Raw genomic sequence first — 19,516 nt, forward strand, 5'->3', positions numbered from 1 at the left:
ACATTCAGACTGCCAAAGAAGAGAAATGAACTTGTAATTATTGCTGAATTGTAATGTTTTACTATCGTCTAGGCTTGAAGCACATTCCTTTTCTCAGAGTTTATCAGAACAGCAGGAAAATACTATCATGGGTTAGGTTTATAAAAGAAGCTTCAACAAATGGACCATAAGAGGTTCTGACAAAACTCACACAATGCACAAGAGGTTCCATCCAGACATTAGTGAGTATGATACCAGTCTCCACAGATCAAACTATTTGACAAAGCCAGGATTAAGTACACGGATCTTGGTCATTATAAGGGGACTAAGGTACATTAGATGTCCCCATAAGTGTATCTTGGTCATTATAAGGGGACTGAGGTACATTAGATGTCCCCATAAGTGTATCTTGGTCATTATAAGGGGACTGAGGTACATTAGATGTCCCCATAAGTGTATCTTGGTCATCATAAGGGGACTGAGGTACATTAGATGTCCTCATAAGTGTATCTTGGTCATTATAAGGAGACTGAGGTACATTAGATGTCCCCATAAGTGTATCTTGGTCATTATAAGGAGACTGAGGTACATTAGATGTCCCTCTGACAGCTAAACAAAAGTGAAACACTGAGAAAAAGTCATAGTCATACCAAGTTTCCTATAACAGATCATATTTCAACAAAAAAGCACTGATACTAATCGAACTTGGATCGTTGTTTCATATCATGGTGATTCTAAATAAATGCTATCTTATCTTTAATTCTTGAGACCACATCAGACACTATATTTGACTTACTGAAGACTTCAGTCATAATTACAGCCATCCAAACACAATTGAGGGCTAAACAAAATCTGCGTCCTCCATTCTAAAGCGAGATAATTTGACCCAGCTACTTTAAACAGCTGATCATGGCTGAATCTTAAATAGTGACCAGATGATCTGATGCAAAGGTCATAAAACATCAATGACTATGGTTTCTGTAAGGGTTGTTATACAGTTATATCATACCTGTCACTTGCATAGCTAATACTTTTCCAGGAGGAAAGTTTTCTCACTGAATGATTAAAAAATTTATCCTTTCAGTGGACCGAAATAATCTAGAATACTATTGCAAGACCTCTCTAGGAAACATATAAACTTGATGGTCTTTCCATCTTTGGAAGGTAGGTGATGCCCCTTTATGTATGTTGACATACTGGTTGTATTTTCAGTATGCAAATTACAAACAAAAATTTAGCTGTCAGATATTGTATATGCAATTCTCGGGTAATGTTAAATATTTACTTAACACTTCTCTCTTTCTTCCTACTCCACCTTTTTAGAGCTCTACTGAAATCAGAACCTTTAAAAGATGTCACCTCTAGTTTTTTAATTATTAATCTGTAAATTATTTTTGAGCATACTTTGTTCCTTTTCTGCGTATAAATGTTTCTTTGCTTCCTTCTGAAAGGGCATATGCATAGCTAGATTTGTCATCTTGAATATGTTGGGGAACTGATCTTTGTTGTTGTTATTTACAATTTTCCAGAGCTCACAGATATTATCTTTTGGATACATTAGCTCCAAAATAGGTTTTTTCACTATGATAAACTTACTTAGCTGAAGCAGTAGTTTACTGACTACCATGCCAGATTTCTTATCTGTTCCATAATGCTGTATTACGGTTTTTAGTCAATCAATGCCATAGTCTGCTTGTGCAGACAGAGGTATTCAAATAAATATCTTTACTTCTTAATTGCATTTTTATTCTTATTTATTAAGTTTATCTTACCTCTGACATGGATATATGGTTTTGTTGCATATGATCTGCAGACTCAACTGATTCATGAAAAATGAAAATTGTATTCTACTTTTAAGTTGTCTGTATTTTAAATATGCACAATATTCTGCCATTTCTGCAATTAATTTTGAAACACCGCTGAAAGGGAGATTGAATGTCATGCCGTCTATATTTGTCCATCCAACATGTACATCTGATTCATATGTAACACCATTTTCGGGGTCAAAATCACTACATTAACAATTTCTCAGTTCCAGTAAACCAATATATTTCATAACTTTAAAAATTATTGTTATCATCACTAAAACCAGCCAGTATTTGCTAACCAGAAATGTAATGAACAATGCAGAGAATCAGACATTTTGGGTTTTCTAGGTAGCCTTTATTTAAACACATAATTGTATAACAAACTATGCCATAATGCTTATTCCATGGTACAATGTGCCAATTCAATTTAGTTTAACAACCATTCATTTCATGCTTGAAGAACCCAGATGTGTAAACAGCTGCCAACCCAAAACACAAATGTCGCAACCTGAACGGTTAAATAAAAATTGTATACTTCGATGAGCACTTTTTTATATGAGGGCCTTTCAACTAATTTCCAAGAGTTCTCATGCATAACTGTTCTCCAAGTGTGTGAATTCATACAAATTTTGTATGATTCATGCAATCGCGCACTCTGACAGTTTTTTTTTTCAACTAGTATGTATCAATGACTTTTGCCAGAAGTTTCTATGTTGTTTTGTTACTTCTTCCTGTTTGTAACAAAGGGAATAAGCTACAATGAGTCCTGATTTGTACATATTATTTAAACTGGTCCAGAACAAGCAACAAGATTTCAATGTAACATATCTCACCGTGTGATATACTGTTAGTGCAGCTTTCAAATTGACCAATGTAGACATGATACAATTCAAGGTAGAAACTCGCGTAAAAGTGTTGTATAAATGATCAGTAAAATAATTAATTATACATGTGGAACACATTTGGAATGTATCCTATATGCTGAACATTCTGCTGAGTTAAGGTAATTAACATGGAATGGGGTGAGGTTACTAACCATGTCAATTTGTTTTAATCTGCGGATGGTGAGCGAGTAATCTCATCATTTTTGTTTTTACTACTAAAATTATTGTATAGGACTGCAAATACTGTTTCAGATAATTTCTATATTTAAAAAATAACAAAGCAAACTAATAATAATTATTCATGACAAATGAAGACTTCAATAACTTACTGTATCATTTTGTATGAATTATCCATCTCTTGTATCGATATTTGTATCATTGCAGCAAAAGTATTGATGCATCAAAATATCAATGAATCGTTTCACCAATTGTTCACAAGCTTATCTGATATGCATAGATGCCACTCAAAACAAAAATAATTCAAGATCTTAACTGACCAAACCCACTTTGCCCCTTTGCACCAAATCTGATCCCAATCGGTTAAAATATGAAGTTTTCAAATAGATCACATACTCAGCCAATCAGCGCCAATGTCTAATGTCTATGTCACTGGGGCAGTTAGGCTTGATATGAACAAATGATTATGAGCCAGAAAATGTAATACTTACAAGCATCAACATCACCAGTTTGTTCCTGAAATTGAAACAAATCACATTTTAACTTACAGGTTATGACTTACATTTGACATTTACTGAATTATATAAAAATTTATTTAATAACAGGCTGTAATATTTGACATTTGTTGCATTCTATGTACATTTTAATTTACAGATTATGGTTAAGTTAGATATTTGTTGTATTGAATGCAGATTTTAACTAAGGTTGCAGTATAAGTTTGACATTTGTTGCATTTAATATCAAAATCAGACACAAGTAAATCTGTATAACTTAATTTATTCTCATGCAGACAAAATTTAAATTCACATTAAAATATGGAATTTCTGCTAATATACAAAGTCTTGTGAGTAATCCCACTCTTTAAGTGTTTTAATTTTGAGCTCAATTTTGATATCATCATATACAAACAACAAGAACTTAAAATGCAAGCATCATGATTCAGTTGCACATTATATAGCATGATGTAGGTATTACTGTATAATGCATTTACATAGACTTGACGTCATTCTGTAGCATGATGTAGGTATTACTGTATAATACGTTTACATAGACTTGACGTCATTCTGTAGCATGATGTAGGTATTACTGTATAATACATTTACATAGACTTGACGTCATTCTGTTGCATGATGTAGGTATTACTGTATAATACATTTACATAGACTTGACGTCATTCTGTAGCATGATGTAGGTATTACTGTATAATACATTTACATAGACTTGACATCATTCTGTAGCATGATGTAGGTATTACTGTATAATACATTTACATAGACTTGACGTCATTCTGTTGCATGATGTAGGTATTACTGTATAATACATTTACATAGACTTGACGTCATTCTGTAGCATGATGTAGGTATTACTGTATAATACATTTACATAGACTTGACGCCATTCTGTAGCATGATGTAGGTATTACTGTATAATGCATTTACAGAGACTTGACGTCATTCTGTAGCATGATGTAGGTATTACTGTATAATGCATTTACATAGACTTGACGTCATTCTGTTGCATGATGTAGGTATTACTGTATAATACGTTTACATAGACATGACGTCATTCTGTAGCATGATGTAGGTATTACTGTATAATACGTTTACATAGACTTAATGTCATTCAGTAGCATGATGTAGATGATACTATTTTAATGTTTATGATATGTCATTCCATGCCTACTCATCAGGTATGATTTGAAAACTCTGACTCTCATCATTTTCTCACCCTCTTTCAAAATGGTTGATGCCATAATATGAAATTTTAAAAAACCCTATTTCTTGAAACAGGTGGAATACAGGGGTGATGAACAAAATTTTTATAAAACAGTCCCTTGAAAATACTGATGCATACATTCAGCAATAACCAATCTGATTAAAATCAGATCTTCGCTGTCCTATGTGAAGATCTGATGACGACCGCTTAAGGGTCATATTCCGGTGACCATTAAATTAGCCAATGAAAATGCATCTGTCAAAATCTGAAAATGAATCAAATCATTCAGTATACATTCATTCTCTTCATTCACACTGCTCAGCTTCCAAATGCGAAAATATAAGACATCTGATTATTTGATAAAATTAGTTATTATAGTAATAACATAGGTTACTAGAACATGACCCCTAAGCGGTCGCTATCAGATCTTCATGTATAACAGTGGAGATCTGAACTTAATCAGACTGAGCGTTGTTATGGCACCCAAACAGATTGTCTGAATGACAGAATTAAAACCTTTGAGCAAACAGACATCAAAAGAATTAATTTAGTCAAAATCCTTGTTGGTACAACAATCCATACAAGATGAACAATAATACAATTTTCAAGATGGCCAATATGGTGGCAATGTATGTACAAGTACCAGCATTTGTATTCAAAACCAACTAGACATGATAAATAGTTGTCTGGTGAAAACCACAGAGCAATATTACTTTTCATTTGGGAGACATAGTGATAAGAAGACTTTCAAGACGGCATCTGTGGTGGTCATATTGACTGTCCGATCAGCATGTTTAGGACCATCTACGCATCACAAGAAGTCTTTTTTGATGTAAACATCATGATTAAGTCAATATGACATTCCATTTAGGACCATCTACGCATCACAAGAAGTCTTTTTTTATGTAAACATTGCGTTAAGTCAATATGACATTCCATTTAGGACCATCTACACATCACAAGAAGTCTTTTTTATGTAAACATTGTGTTAAGTCAATATGACATTCCATTTAGGAAGAATGGCCATACAAAATTAAAAACGGCACTGAAGTGGTCATGTTGGATGTCCAGGCACCTTCAATTTCATTTAGCAGCAACTAGACCATTGGATGAATGAGTGTATGAAATTTGTGATCCATCCTGCTGGGAGTTAAGTAGGGGAAATGATATAATTATGCTAATGGAGGGACTGCAGAACATTCCCTTTTATGACCAGATGAGCTAAAAGTTAAAAAAAACATCAAAATAACATTAAAACCTTTTTTTTTTAGGTTTAGAAAACATAAAACATAGTGTTAAAACTTGTACAACTTTATAGAAGACCTTAATTTCGTAACTCACCTTATCTTCGAACCAAAATTTCAACAGATTGTATGACTCAATTACATTGTTATGGAATTTACAGCGTATTTCTGCATTCTCTTTAAGTTGTGATACAGGAATCAGGCTGTTGACACTTTCACCACTGTATTCAGGACACTGTATAAAGTACTCAAACTTAAGGCTCTGACCCAGGTATCCAATGATCTTCTGCAGATTGGTAGTGATGAACTCTCTCACCTCAATGCACAGCTTTGAAGATGGAGTCTTATCCTTGATCCCCATTTTTGTGACCCTCACAAAGATGACAAACTCTTTAAAGTGTAGTGTCAGATTGTGAAGCGGGTCCAACTCAAACACGCAGCAGCCACAAAAGATCTGATTCTCTTGTTTCTCCTCTTTGTTCTTTGTGGCAATTGGCCAGTGTGCTACACAGGCAGCAAGAAGCCTATGGAAGATTGGGGATGGCATAAAATTTCCAATGAATACAAAGCAAAGAACTGTTGAACTCTCCATCTGGTCATTTGGTTTTGGACAGATGACCTCTGCAGGTGCTTTCTGCTGAAGCATACATGGGGCAAGGAAGTAATTTGCCTCCTGAAATATAAATGGATGTATTTGTTAATGAGGATATAGGTCAGATATTAAATTGTCTCATTTACAATTAAATTTCAGATAGCACATTTTTATTTCATTTATCGTGTAAACTAGTTGCATGTAGCGGTGCAAGTGATAGCTTTACTGCAATTTCTCTCCATTATGACTTGTTCTCCATTGCTCTTTGGGATTTTGTGAAGTCTATGCCTGTTTACTCTTTAGTGTTATCTTCCCATCTCTTCTTCTATCTTGGTTTCATTTCTGTTACTGTGCCCTGTAGGATTGTCTTTGACAGGCTTGATGAGCATGAGATGTGATTATACCATCTTAGTTTGCGTTTCTCTATGGTGGTGAGTTTCAAATGGTCTAATTGTACCTTGGATGGTAGTGCTCATCTCCTCATCAGAGATATGATCTAAGTACAAAATGTTCAGATCTTTCAATAACATCTCATCACCAAGGTTTGCATTATTCTCTCTAGTTATAAAAATTGTGATCTTAATGTAGGGCCCCCTCTAGAATAAAATGTCACATACACAAATGTGATACATGACTCATCTTTCCATGATGATATAAGGAAGAACATTTAGTCTCTAATTAAAAATGTGTGTGTGTGTATGTGTGTGATTTGGATTTTTAACATAGCTATAAAAATTTTCAGTCATATTGCTATGATGTCTGCATTGTGGTAGGATATAGTGGTGTCTAGGACTGGGGCATCATTCATAGATAGATAGGACATTTTAACACAGCTAGATGAGAAATATAGTCTTTAGATCTAATGGAGATACAGGCAGTCTCAGCTGATCATTATCTGAAGAGTCATCTCATTCATATATAACTACTGAGCCTGTCTAAGAAAATGGCAAAGTGTCTCCCTCATCTGCACACTGTTGTTATATTTATAACTCAAGATGTGTATTTCATCCTTATAATATCATATTTCTCATGAATTCACATAGAATATCCACCCTTTTCATTTTATCTGAATACTTTCATCTTGTTTTGTGCAAACTCTTCCTTTTTGACAACATTTTGCATCTATGTGCAGCCACCCATTCCTTCATTGGCAACTAATGTCAAACTAATTTGCGGCTGTTACACAAGAAACCTTGTTTGCAAAGAAAGTGAGCTTGTCGCATGAATGTTAGTAGTCTAGTAGACTTTCTAATACAATTTGTATTCTGTGTGAAACAAATCAAAAATGCTATCATACACATTTTTACTTTTAACCCAAATCATTCTGAACTGAGGTTAGATTGTGCTTCTCAGTTGTTCTCATTTGTCATCCTGAAAATTACAAGCATTTAAGAAAGTGATGAAGCACTAAAACTTCAGAACAGTACGGATTATCAGATTATGACATAATCTCTTTGATCAAACTTAGTAATTATCAAATGGACAAAGCATGATAGACAATGAACACATACATAAAAATAAATAGACGGCATTGCCTCTCTGTATGGCCTAAACTTAAATACTTTATAAAGATGATGGAACAAATGCACTGTCAATTTAAAATTGAACCCCCATCCCCACCACAAGTGAGATATTTGATCTTTAAACAACTAGGTGTCTACTTATGAGGGGTCATTTTGACAATGTTTGCACTTATATCATGACTGTAGTAAATGGATGACAATCCATGAGGGAAAATTATGGGTACACTAATATCATGACTAGTAAATGGATGACTATCCACGAGGGACAGTTATGGGTACAATAATATCATGACTGTAGTAAATGGATGACTATCCATGAGGGACAATTATGGGTACACTAATATCATGACTAGTAAATGGATGACTATCCATGAGGGACAATTATGGGTACACTAATATCATGACTGTAGTAAATGGATGACTATCCATGAGGGACAATTATGGGTACACTAATATCATGGCTGTATTAAACGGATGACTATCCATGAAAGACAATTATGAGTACATTAATATCATGGCTGTATTAAACGGATGACTATCCATGAAAGACAATTATGAGTACATTAATACCATGATCATATAAAATGGATGACAGTCATTGAGGGACGATTATGAATACACTAATGTCATGATTGTAGTAAATGGATGACTATCCATGAGGGACAATTATGATTACATTAATATCATGACTGTAATAAATGGATTACTATCCATGAGGGACAATGCAGAATACACTAATATCTTGACTGTAGGACATGGGTGACTCTCGATTATGGTTAAGATGTCAAAAGTTTAGGAAAAGTCACCCAGGTACCCATCAATCCTAATGATCGGTTACCTGGGTACCCGATCGAAAGCAAATCATATAACTGTGATCCTGAATTGCTTTAGTGTAGTTTATCCATACCAATCCCTCTTCTTACCCCGAAAGTAATCAACATAAATTGTACTAATATGAGTGGCAAAAGAACAGTCTGAGTATTCAAATGAGTAATCTAATTACATGTATTCATGCCATAACTACAGAAAACCACAAGAAAAACATTTATATTGGTTCTCAACTGGATCTTCAGTTAGTTAAAATCTTGTCACTAATTGGCTAAATCCATGTGGATTATTACAAGAATACAGACACAAAACAAAATGATAAATGATGTTGAATATCACCTGACACGAGCCTCAGACTGTACTCATTATTATGTGTCATGCTTGCTCGTGACGTCGCTAGATATAATCTTTGATCTGAACTTGGAAATGTGTTTTCTGATTATTTTATTTTGCATGAACTGAATGGGTGCCCTATAGTAAATTTTTTTACCGTGTAATTGTGAAAGGGCGGGTACCTGAATATCCATTCCCGCCATTGCATGAGGGACAATTCTGAACACACTAATATCTAAATATCACGTGAGATGAACCTCAAACTGTACTAATTATTCTGTGTCTCGCTGGTTCCTGACGTAACCATATACAATCTTTAATCTGAACTTGGAAACATGTTGTTTTGATGGGTATTTTTTTATTATTGTTCTAATTTTTTTTTTACATGAACTAAATTGATACACTACAGCTAATTGTATTACCTGAGTAATTGTGAATGGGCGGTTACCCACTGACACTTCTACATGTAGGACAATTTTGAATACAATATCATGGCTGTATTGATTCTATGGCTATCAATGAAGGACAATTCTGAATACAATAATACAGTTTGTATCATCATTGTATCAAATAGATGACTATCTATGAGAGGCAATATTGAATACAATAATATAGTTTGTATCATCATTGTATCAAATAGATGACTATCCATTAAGGTGCCAGAGTTCCAATTCAGAATCCAGAATTTGACAAAGGCTACTAATTGGATAAATAACTGGATACAAGATTACATTATTAATGTGAGCAAATCTTACTCAAAATCAGACTCATTGAGATTCATGCAAAACTAATACTATTTAACAGGCATCATCAAATGCACATAGATTCTTGAAAAGGTATGATTGTTTACCAGTTTTCATCAAACTCATTTGGATTCTTCATATAGGATTATTAAACAATTCTCATCAAACTGATTTAGAGTTTTGAAAATCTAGGACATTTTGTTAATAAAAATCCATCAAACTCAGCTACATTGGAGCAAATATTGGAAACGCTAACAGTTTACACTGAAATGCGATACAAATCTAACTGCTTGAGTGTGAACAAGCTCAACCACTTTCTTTGACATGAGATCGCTCGTTTAAAGAATCACCAGTGTCTGAAAAAGTCATCCAATGATATACAATTTACATCATAATATTAAAATGCATTGATGTCATAAAAAATTGTATTGATCTAAAATCTTGATAATTGAAGTCTACAAGTATTTATCAAGTTTAACTCTAGGAATTCAAACTATATGCTGCATAATTAACAGGGAATGACCTAATTCTGATTATTGAACTCCAAAAGTTTCTAAAGTGAAATTTTCTTAGAAATATTATTAAAATGATTAACGTTTGGTTGAAAGAGACACATATCATGACTATTTTTTTGTACTGTTTTCAATCTAAGCAAAAACAGAATGCCTCCATAATAGTTAAACTAATTAAATGTGGGGAAAACAAGGAAATTGTTATGCTAGTGGAGCCACTGAGGCATAAACTAAATGAGACTATTATTATAAACATGAGACATTACCAATTCCTTACCATGCCAAAACAAGTAAGAATTCATATTATCATAAATGTGAGACTTTACCAATTCCTATCCATGCAAAAACAAGTAAGAATTCATATCATTATAAGTGTGAGACTTTACCAATTCCTATCCATGCCCAAACAAATAAGAATTCATATTATTATAAATTTAAAACTTTACCAATTCCTTTCCATGCCCAAACAAATAAGAATTCATATTATCATAAATGTGAGACTTTACCAATTCCTATCCATGCAAAAACAAGTAAGAATTCATATCATTATAAGTGTGAGACTTTACCAATTCCTATCCATGCCCAAACAAATAAGAATTCATATTATTATAAATTTAAAACTTTACCAATTCCTTTCCATGCCCAAACAAATAAGAATTCATATTATCATAAATGTAGACTTTACCAATTCCTTTCCATGCCCAAACAAGTAAGAATTCATATTATTATAAATGTGAGACCTAACCAATTCCTTTCCATGTCCAAACAAATAAGAATTCATATTATAAATGTTTAGACCTAACTAATTCCTTTCCATGCCCAAACAAATAAGAATTCATATTATTATACATGTAGACTTTACCAATTCCTGTCCATGACCAAACAAGTAAGAACTCCTATTATTATAAATGTAGACTTTTCCAATTACTTTCCATGCCCAAACAAATAAGAATTCATATTATTATAAATGTAGACTTTACCAATTCCTTTCCATGCAGAAAAAAGTAAAAAATAATATTATTATAAATGTAGACTTTACCAATTCCTTTCCATGCCCAAACAAATAAGAATTCGTATTTTTATAAATTTGAGACTTTACTAATTCCTATCCATCCCCAAACAAATAAGAATTCATATTATTATAAATGTAGACCTTACCAATTCCTATCCATGCCTAAACAAGTAAGAATTCATATTATTATAAATGTAGACTTTACCAATTCCTTTCCATGCCCAAACAAATAAGATTTCATATTATTATAAATGTGGACTTTACCAATTCCTATCCATGCCCAAACAAGTAAGAATTCAAATTATTATACATGTGATCAAGATGTACATGTGTCATTATTATATCCTATTAATTCAAACTTTACATCATAGGAATTAAAGATAATTGTTACCCGATACAATATTTTGTGCACAGTATTTATCACTGATTTAACTAAATGTTGAAAAAACATCCAGTTATGTAATTGTTATCTTTTTTTCCAATGATGTGACAACTTAACAGAATATATTTCGTAAGGGTGTATTATTAGTCAAATATGTTTCACACATTTTTTAACAGTCACGATTTCAGAGACATACTTATCCAGTACCATTGACCAGTTAAGACATTCTTCTTCTTCATGGTCATCATGCTTGAAAGGTATTTACTGATGTCTATCCACATTTCATTAATGACGATATTCTCAAATTTAAATGTTCAATGATTCCCCAAAATCAAAACATGCAATATGCCAGATTAATCATATGATAACTATATGTGTTAATGTTCTTCTTAATCCACCTAGTTACTCAGCGAAACGAAAGATCAATGCGCACTGTCTTTATTCCATTAATTACTTCTGAGTTTTGTGATTCAGACATTGATCTTTGGGACAATCTCATGGTTTATGAAGACATTTTGTGTCAGGATAATGTATCTGTGTGGGATATCATGCTTCATGTCTGCGGCATGATGCCCCAGTGCTAGACATCACTATTAACTGTCACAGTTAAAAATTCAAATCACACTAACACTTCCAACATAACTTAATGAAACAGATTTCGTTTGATATTTGTTGCACCTGCTGAAATATATTATCCTGTTTTTATACATTGTTTGTCATTCTGCAGAATTCATTAAAGTTCTTTTGAACTTGAACACATGTATTCTCATTTGGGATACATGGTATAAAATCATCATTGATATTTTAATATTATTGTTACCATAGTAACCAAGCTATTTGGTTTAAATTTTCTTCAGATTAAATTTTAAACCGAATATGTTGTTATATTGAAACGTTTAAGACCATGCAAGTCCCTTCAAGATAAATTTAAGCACAGAACATACAGTATAAACTTTATTGACTTTTAAGTATTCAATTTTAAAATTGTAACATCACTAAAGCAAAACACTCATTAGTATCTGAAACTTGGACAGTCTGAGCAAAATAATTAGAACATCTGTTCTCAGTCATAAATTGGAAACAAATTCAAACCTTCACCGAGTTACAAGAAAGTAGTAAACTTAATAAAAATGACTAAAACAAATATGTAATTTTGTCATGATTTGCAATCAACCTTAAAGTTTTCATACTCTGCATGCTTAAATAAAGTATATTCATCCAGTGTCCACAACAATCTCCTATAAAGAAAATTACTTTTGAAGTATGCTTGAATGGGATGCTAAATTATTGAATTAATGGATAACCCTGTGCAAATCAACCAATCAAATGTCCAGACTGATGTGCAATCAGTTGTTTGGGAAATATTTGTATAGTGCAGTTCAGTTAATTTGCAATATTCCACTCAGTTAATAACTCAGACCTGGATAACCTGGGAAGCCAATAATAACATGGAGTCAGGTATGGATTTCATGATTGTTTACTAGAAATTATTTAAAACAAATTAACACCTATATCTTGAAAATGAAGAAAGTCACCATTAAAATTGGCAAATAAATCTTAATATATTAATCACTGACATTGGAGGTTAGTACCATTTGTATAAGTCTTTGGTATGACTCAGCCAGGGATTGAAACCATAACCTTCCGCATCCGAGGTGGGCGTTCTAACCACTAGGCCACCGGTGTGGCCCACCCTAGCAATGTGATTCATTGAATGATATAATTAAATGTAGTAACATGTCATTGAAATGTGTCAAGTGACTTGTAATTCATCAGCACAAAAAAAAGAACCATGACACCAATAGCTCCTCCATAATTTGCAATCAGGTTTCTGATAAAACATGTCAAAATTCCTTGACAGAATTTAAAGACCAATAACTAATAATGACACATTTCCAAACAATTTAATGGAACAAACTTCCTTGTTCTTAACAAAGCATTCGATTTAGTTAACTATTTAATGCAGTGGCCATAGGCAAGTATAACATCATTAAAATTAGTTTATATACCCCTCCCCCTTTTCCAAATGCAATTTAACAGCAGTAATACAATATTTGCTACTACTGAACTGCTGAATTTACCAGTCAGGAGGGAGGATGATGACCTTATGAAAAGTAAATGGTATAGGAAAAATGCATAATGCATGAAAGATTCATTAAAGTCACTAACAAGTGAGATACCATTCTATGAAGCTTAATACACCTGATGAGATCAGAAAGGTGAGGATCCAACCCAACAGAAAAAACCTAGAGAACTTGAGAGTTTTAAAAAGGACTACCATATAGTCCTTAATGTCCAAACATTATATTTCTTTCAAAAGGAAGTTTAGAAAAGCTTGCTACTGCATTTAAAGTATCATAGATAGGACCAACACATTTTTACTGCACCAAATAACAGAAGTTGGATAGCTAGAATAAACCCATTTTTTACTTCTCCAAATACAAAAGGGGGATAGACAGAATCAACCCATTTTCTACCTTACCAATTACAAAAGGGGGATAACTTAGATTAACCCATTTTTTACTGTGCGAACTACAGAAAATTCTTCTCTTGGTATCATAAACTTTTGAAGCTGAGTGTGTGTGTGTGTGTGTGTGTGGTTTGAATTGTAACGTAACTTTAACAATTTTTAAGTCATATCGCTACGATGTCTGCACTGTGGAAGTTTATATTGATGTCTAGCACTGGAACATCATGCCGCAGACATGTAGCGTGATGTCCCACCCAGTCACATTGTCCTAACACCAGGCCGACCAGTCCTATCACTAACCTCTTAACACAGCGCCCAGCGAGGCAGGTGTAAGTACCATTTTTATAAGACTTTGGTATGACTCGGCCAGGGATCTAACCCACGACCTCTCGCATCCCAGGCGGATGTTCTAACCGCTAGGCCACCGGAGTGGTTGGAAGCTGATTGTCTTGTAGAAGTTGGCAGACTTGCTAAAAATGAATTGGTACATCGTTCGTTGAGATGAACCAAGCATGAAAGTGGGGAATATGCAGGCTGCTGTGTAGGAGTGACCCCCTGTGCTCTGACAGTAGGCCTCTCCTTTCTGGTAATTAGCTTAGCTCATCTACCAACTACTGAAGTAGATCATATAAAGATGACCACTCTGGCACCAGGGAGCCAGCATGTTGAAATGAACTGAGATATGGAGTTTCTGATGCTGTGGAGGACTTAAACAAATACTTTGAAATACAGTAAAGTCACAAGCAAACCAGTGATTCTACTTTAGACTAATAGTACTGATGCCTGAGAAATGATACTACTAACATATTTTAGAAGCTGTCATAATACTATGATATTTGATGCTGCTGATGTACCCTGGAAGGGTCGAAGCGCTGCCTATATTTCTAGGTTGTTGATAAGAAGGGTTACCTCTTCCAGAGTTCACCATAATTGTAGACTTTAAGAACAGATGTGATTGATCTCTACCACTCTTGGAAATGGTGGGAATTATCCTGATAAGAGGATTAATAGTATCATTTCATCCTTCCTTGATATGTTTATCAACTTTGTACACACCATATATTCTGTATAATTGATAATTATTGTTTCTGTTTTAAAGAAAACTTATATTTAATACTCAGGAAAACAAATTATGTTATGGTTATTGTACTTTCTGTTTTGGCAAAAAATCGCAGATAAAGCAAACTGCGTCAAGCTAGCAAGCTAATTAAAAAAAAAAGGCTGATCGAATAATGTCAATTATTCTTTCTGATGTGTTGGAATAATTTCAATGGTTCTCAGTTTCAGATGTATTGGAATAATTTCATTGGTTCTCAGTTTCAGATGTGTTGGAATAATTTTGTTAGTTCTCTCTGATGTGTTGGAATAATTGCATTGGTTCTCTCTGATGTGTTGGAATAATTTCATTGGTTCTCTCAGATGTGTTGGAATACTTTCATTGGTTCTCTCTGATGTGTTGGAATACTTTCATTGGTTCTCTCAGATGTGTTGGAATAATTTCATTGGTTCTCTCTGATGTGTTGGAATAATTTCATTATTGCATGTATATCAGGGCTATCAAAGCCCATAGCACTTTGTCATATTGGACTATATAGCTAGTTGTCTACAAACACCGTATACTGGACTACTGAGCTAGTTTTCTGCTGAATACAGTATATAATGGACTATATAGCAAGTTGTCTACATAATACACCATATAATGGATTATAGAGCTAGTTGTCTACATAATACAGTGTATATTGGACTAAAGAGCATGTTGTATACATAACACAGTATACATTGGACTGCAGAGATATTTGTCTACATAACACACTGTACACTGTATATAGAGCTATCATTTTATAAACTATTCCTATCCATTCTACCATGTAATTATCATAGTACACCGTGACATTTTATAATTTGTAACCACCATAGTACGCCATGACATTGTATGTGTAACCACCATAGTACGGTTCCTGAGAAATGACTTGATATGTTTATGGAGAGTAGGTTTCTTGTGACATGATTGATATGTTTACAGGCAGTAGGCTTTTCAGCACATGACTGTTTTACATAAGTATTCAGTAAATTTATTTAAAAAATTTTCTTGTTTTGTTTTAAATAAATTTTCATGGAATTGTATACAAATTATAAGTCTGACCTTTGCAAAAGTTGCAAAAGAATTATCTGCCTACGATATGAATGTAGATGTGCATATCACATGTACAAAGAATCCACAAAGTTAACATCTATATCTTTGGTCAAAATATAGATACAATTTCTTTGAAAATAAATTGCAGGTCTTTTGAGTTGGTAAATGAGGGACATACTCTCCCCTTTAACATGTCTGTTTTGATCTCCATACATGATCTCTCACCAGTTGTCCCTGATATCTACTGTCAGCTCTGATCTCCGTACATGATCTTTCACCAGTTTTGATCTCATTACATAATCTTTCACCTGTTCTACTTCAATTTGATAGTTATTGTCTGGGCTGAAATCCATAAATGATCTTTCACCTGTTCTACTTGATAGTTATTGTCTGGGCTGAAATCCATAAATGATCTTTCATCTGTTCTACTTGATAGTTATTGTCTGGGCTGAAATCCATAAATGATCTTTCACCTGTTCTACTTGATATTTACTGTCAGCTCTAATCTCCATACATGCTCTTTCACAAGTTATACTTGGTAACTTGGAAACATTGATACCATGACGGACAATGATGAAGGGACAGATGGAAACATGAATAATGTGTCGCAAACTTTAACTGGAAAAGGTTGGAAATAATCAATAATGCAGGGCAATGTCTTTGTCATTTAGTTACTGCAATTCAATTACATTTCAACTAAAAATGATTCAAAACTTAACCTAATGTTGGTTCTTTTTGGCATTAGGTCCTCACATAACAAAATTCTTTTGTTACGAAAATTCCCAAGTATTTCTTTCCCCATAAGAAATTTTATGATGTATGGATGACATGACATGACATACAGATGGAATGAAAGAAAAGTCACTATCCATCAACATCATATGTCAATTCAACGTAATATAGAAGGGACAAAAACAAATGAGGCACTAAAACCTCAGCATTTCTATAAACATACCTGGACATTTCCATCCTCTGTAAATGACCTTGGCCTTGCAATAATATTTAACTTTTCCATCAGGAGCAAGATATGGTCCTTGTTGTCATGGAATACCTGGTTGTTCTTCTCTGCCCAGATGGCATCTATAAATAAAAAGTATGACTTCAAAAAACTAATGTCATTATAATAAAGGAAGTAATATAAATGTCATGTAGGCACACTATTATCTAAATTTACCATTGATCTAAGTTTCTGTTGGCTCACAATTTCAACACAGAAATTGTTACATGTACATTTATATACGTGGTATAAGAAAGAACACAATATGGATTTAGTTTCAATGTCTATCTAATATAAATATTTTTCTTATACATGTTTCAGTTGGTTTAATATCTGGAACTCAATTTTGCATAATGTTTCAGTCAAACTTCACTCAAACAATGATCACCTGAATATGAGGTATCTCTAATATGACTTCCTTGGTCCTGTAGAAAAAATTCAAGCCAAATATTAAGTCTGATAGTCATTACAGTTTTCGAAGTTTCACTGTATATTCATCTGGCGAAGGTAGTATTATCAGGACCGAGCTTACCCATTACAATATACAGTAAGCTAATCATAATTATAAAATCAGACAGCTGGCTTACACATTTGGGTTGAATTAAATTACTATAGAGATCCTATGCCTCATAACAGTCTTTTGTGGTTTATATGATTTCGTTCAACAAAACTCTAGTGGTACATCTTCAAAATGTTCTAATTACCTCCTTGTTGATGCATAAAATCTGTATATCATTAAAAGGAACTTCTTAAAACAGTGGGTATTGAGAAGAAACCAATGATGAGGTCAGGTATACTGTACAGTCATACCTGTCAAATGCAGCTACACACAGAAACCAATGATGAGGTTTGATATACTGTAGTCATATCTGTCAAAAGCAGCTATACACTGAAAACAATGATGAGGTTTGATATACTGTACAGTCATACCTGTCAAAAGCAGTTACACACAAAACCAATGCTGAGTTCTGATATATTGTACAGTCATACCTGTCAAAAGCAGATATACACACAAACCAATGATGAGCTTGATATACTGTAGTCATACCTGTCAAAAACAGCTACACACAGAAAATAATGATGAGGTTTGATATACTGTTCTGTCATACCTGTCAAAATCAGCTACACACAGAAAACAATGATTACGTTCGATATACTGAACAGTCATACAAAGGCAAAAGTATGTGTCTAGTATGGATACTACATAAAAATGCTTATTATATGCTTATTGCTTATCATGATTTATTTCACAGCAACTTGAAGAAAAGTCCAGTTCATCAAGAATGACATGTGTCAAAGATGGTCTAGTTTATTACTGGACTACCACACTGACACGCACACTCTGGTTCATGAAACTGGCTTTTTCCAGGTTACTGTGATGGCTCTCAGCCAGTTGTTCTTGGAATATATATGTTGAAAACTAGTTGCACTTTTGTGTTTTCTTTTACAAACAGTATGTGACTTTCATTTATTATTTTCCAATTTTTGTACATCAAAATTGAAATAGGAATTATTGTCGGTTGAAATCATGCAAATATTGGACTTTGATGTAATGGGGCATGTAAGTTATGAGATTTGCATAGTCATAACTAACAATGCAAATGGTGAGCACCAGGTTGAGTTTCATCAACAATGTGGTCATTTTCATTTCACCTGTCAGATGAGTAAAGATGTGAGTAAAAGTGAGGGTGTATAAAACTGTTGTTGATGCATTCTTGAATTTCACCTTTAAATGTAATAGAATATATAGATAATTATGGTGAACTGATAACAAATAGTGTAATAACCACTCCAGATAGATATATTCCAAAGTTTGAACTCAAATCACATTTCAATCCATATTGAAGTTTTATTGATACGTTACATACATAAATGTTTGAATTCAAATCACATTTGAATCCATATTGAAGTATTATTGATACGTTACATACATAAATGTTTGAATTCAAATCACATTTGAATCCATATTGAAGTATTATTGATACGTTACATACATAAATGTTTGAATTCAAATCACATTTGAATCTATATTGAAGTTTTACTGATACGTTACATACATAAATGTTTGAATTCAAATCACATTTGAATCCATATTGAAGTTTTATTGATACGTTACATACATAAATGTTTGAATTCAAATCACATTTGAATCCATATTGAAGTTTTATTGATACGTTACATA

The 19,516-nt window shown here is 33.3% G+C and overlaps 1 protein-coding gene across 1 annotated transcript in view; it reads right to left on the reverse strand.

Moving 5' to 3' along the window:
- Window positions 1–304: 304 nt before the first annotated feature.
- Window positions 305–19,516, reverse strand: part of LOC149807443 (uncharacterized) — a 50,299-nt gene continuing 31,087 nt past the window's right edge. Inside the window, exons 8-11 of the mRNA XM_089955958.1 lie at window positions 17,293–17,417; window positions 5,906–6,481; window positions 3,340–3,364; window positions 305–588 (exon numbers count right to left, since the gene is read on the reverse strand). Coding sequence (XP_089812084.1) covers window positions 305–588; window positions 3,340–3,364; window positions 5,906–6,481; window positions 17,293–17,417 — 1,010 coding nt within the window. The remainder of the gene's footprint in view (window positions 589–3,339; window positions 3,365–5,905; window positions 6,482–17,292; window positions 17,418–19,516) is intronic.

Source organism: Sinohyriopsis cumingii, chromosome 1, assembly GCF_028554795.1.
Source record: "Sinohyriopsis cumingii isolate HCF-2022 chromosome 1, ASM2855479v2, whole genome shotgun sequence".
Lineage (NCBI taxonomy): Eukaryota > Metazoa > Mollusca > Bivalvia > Unionida > Unionidae > Sinohyriopsis > Sinohyriopsis cumingii.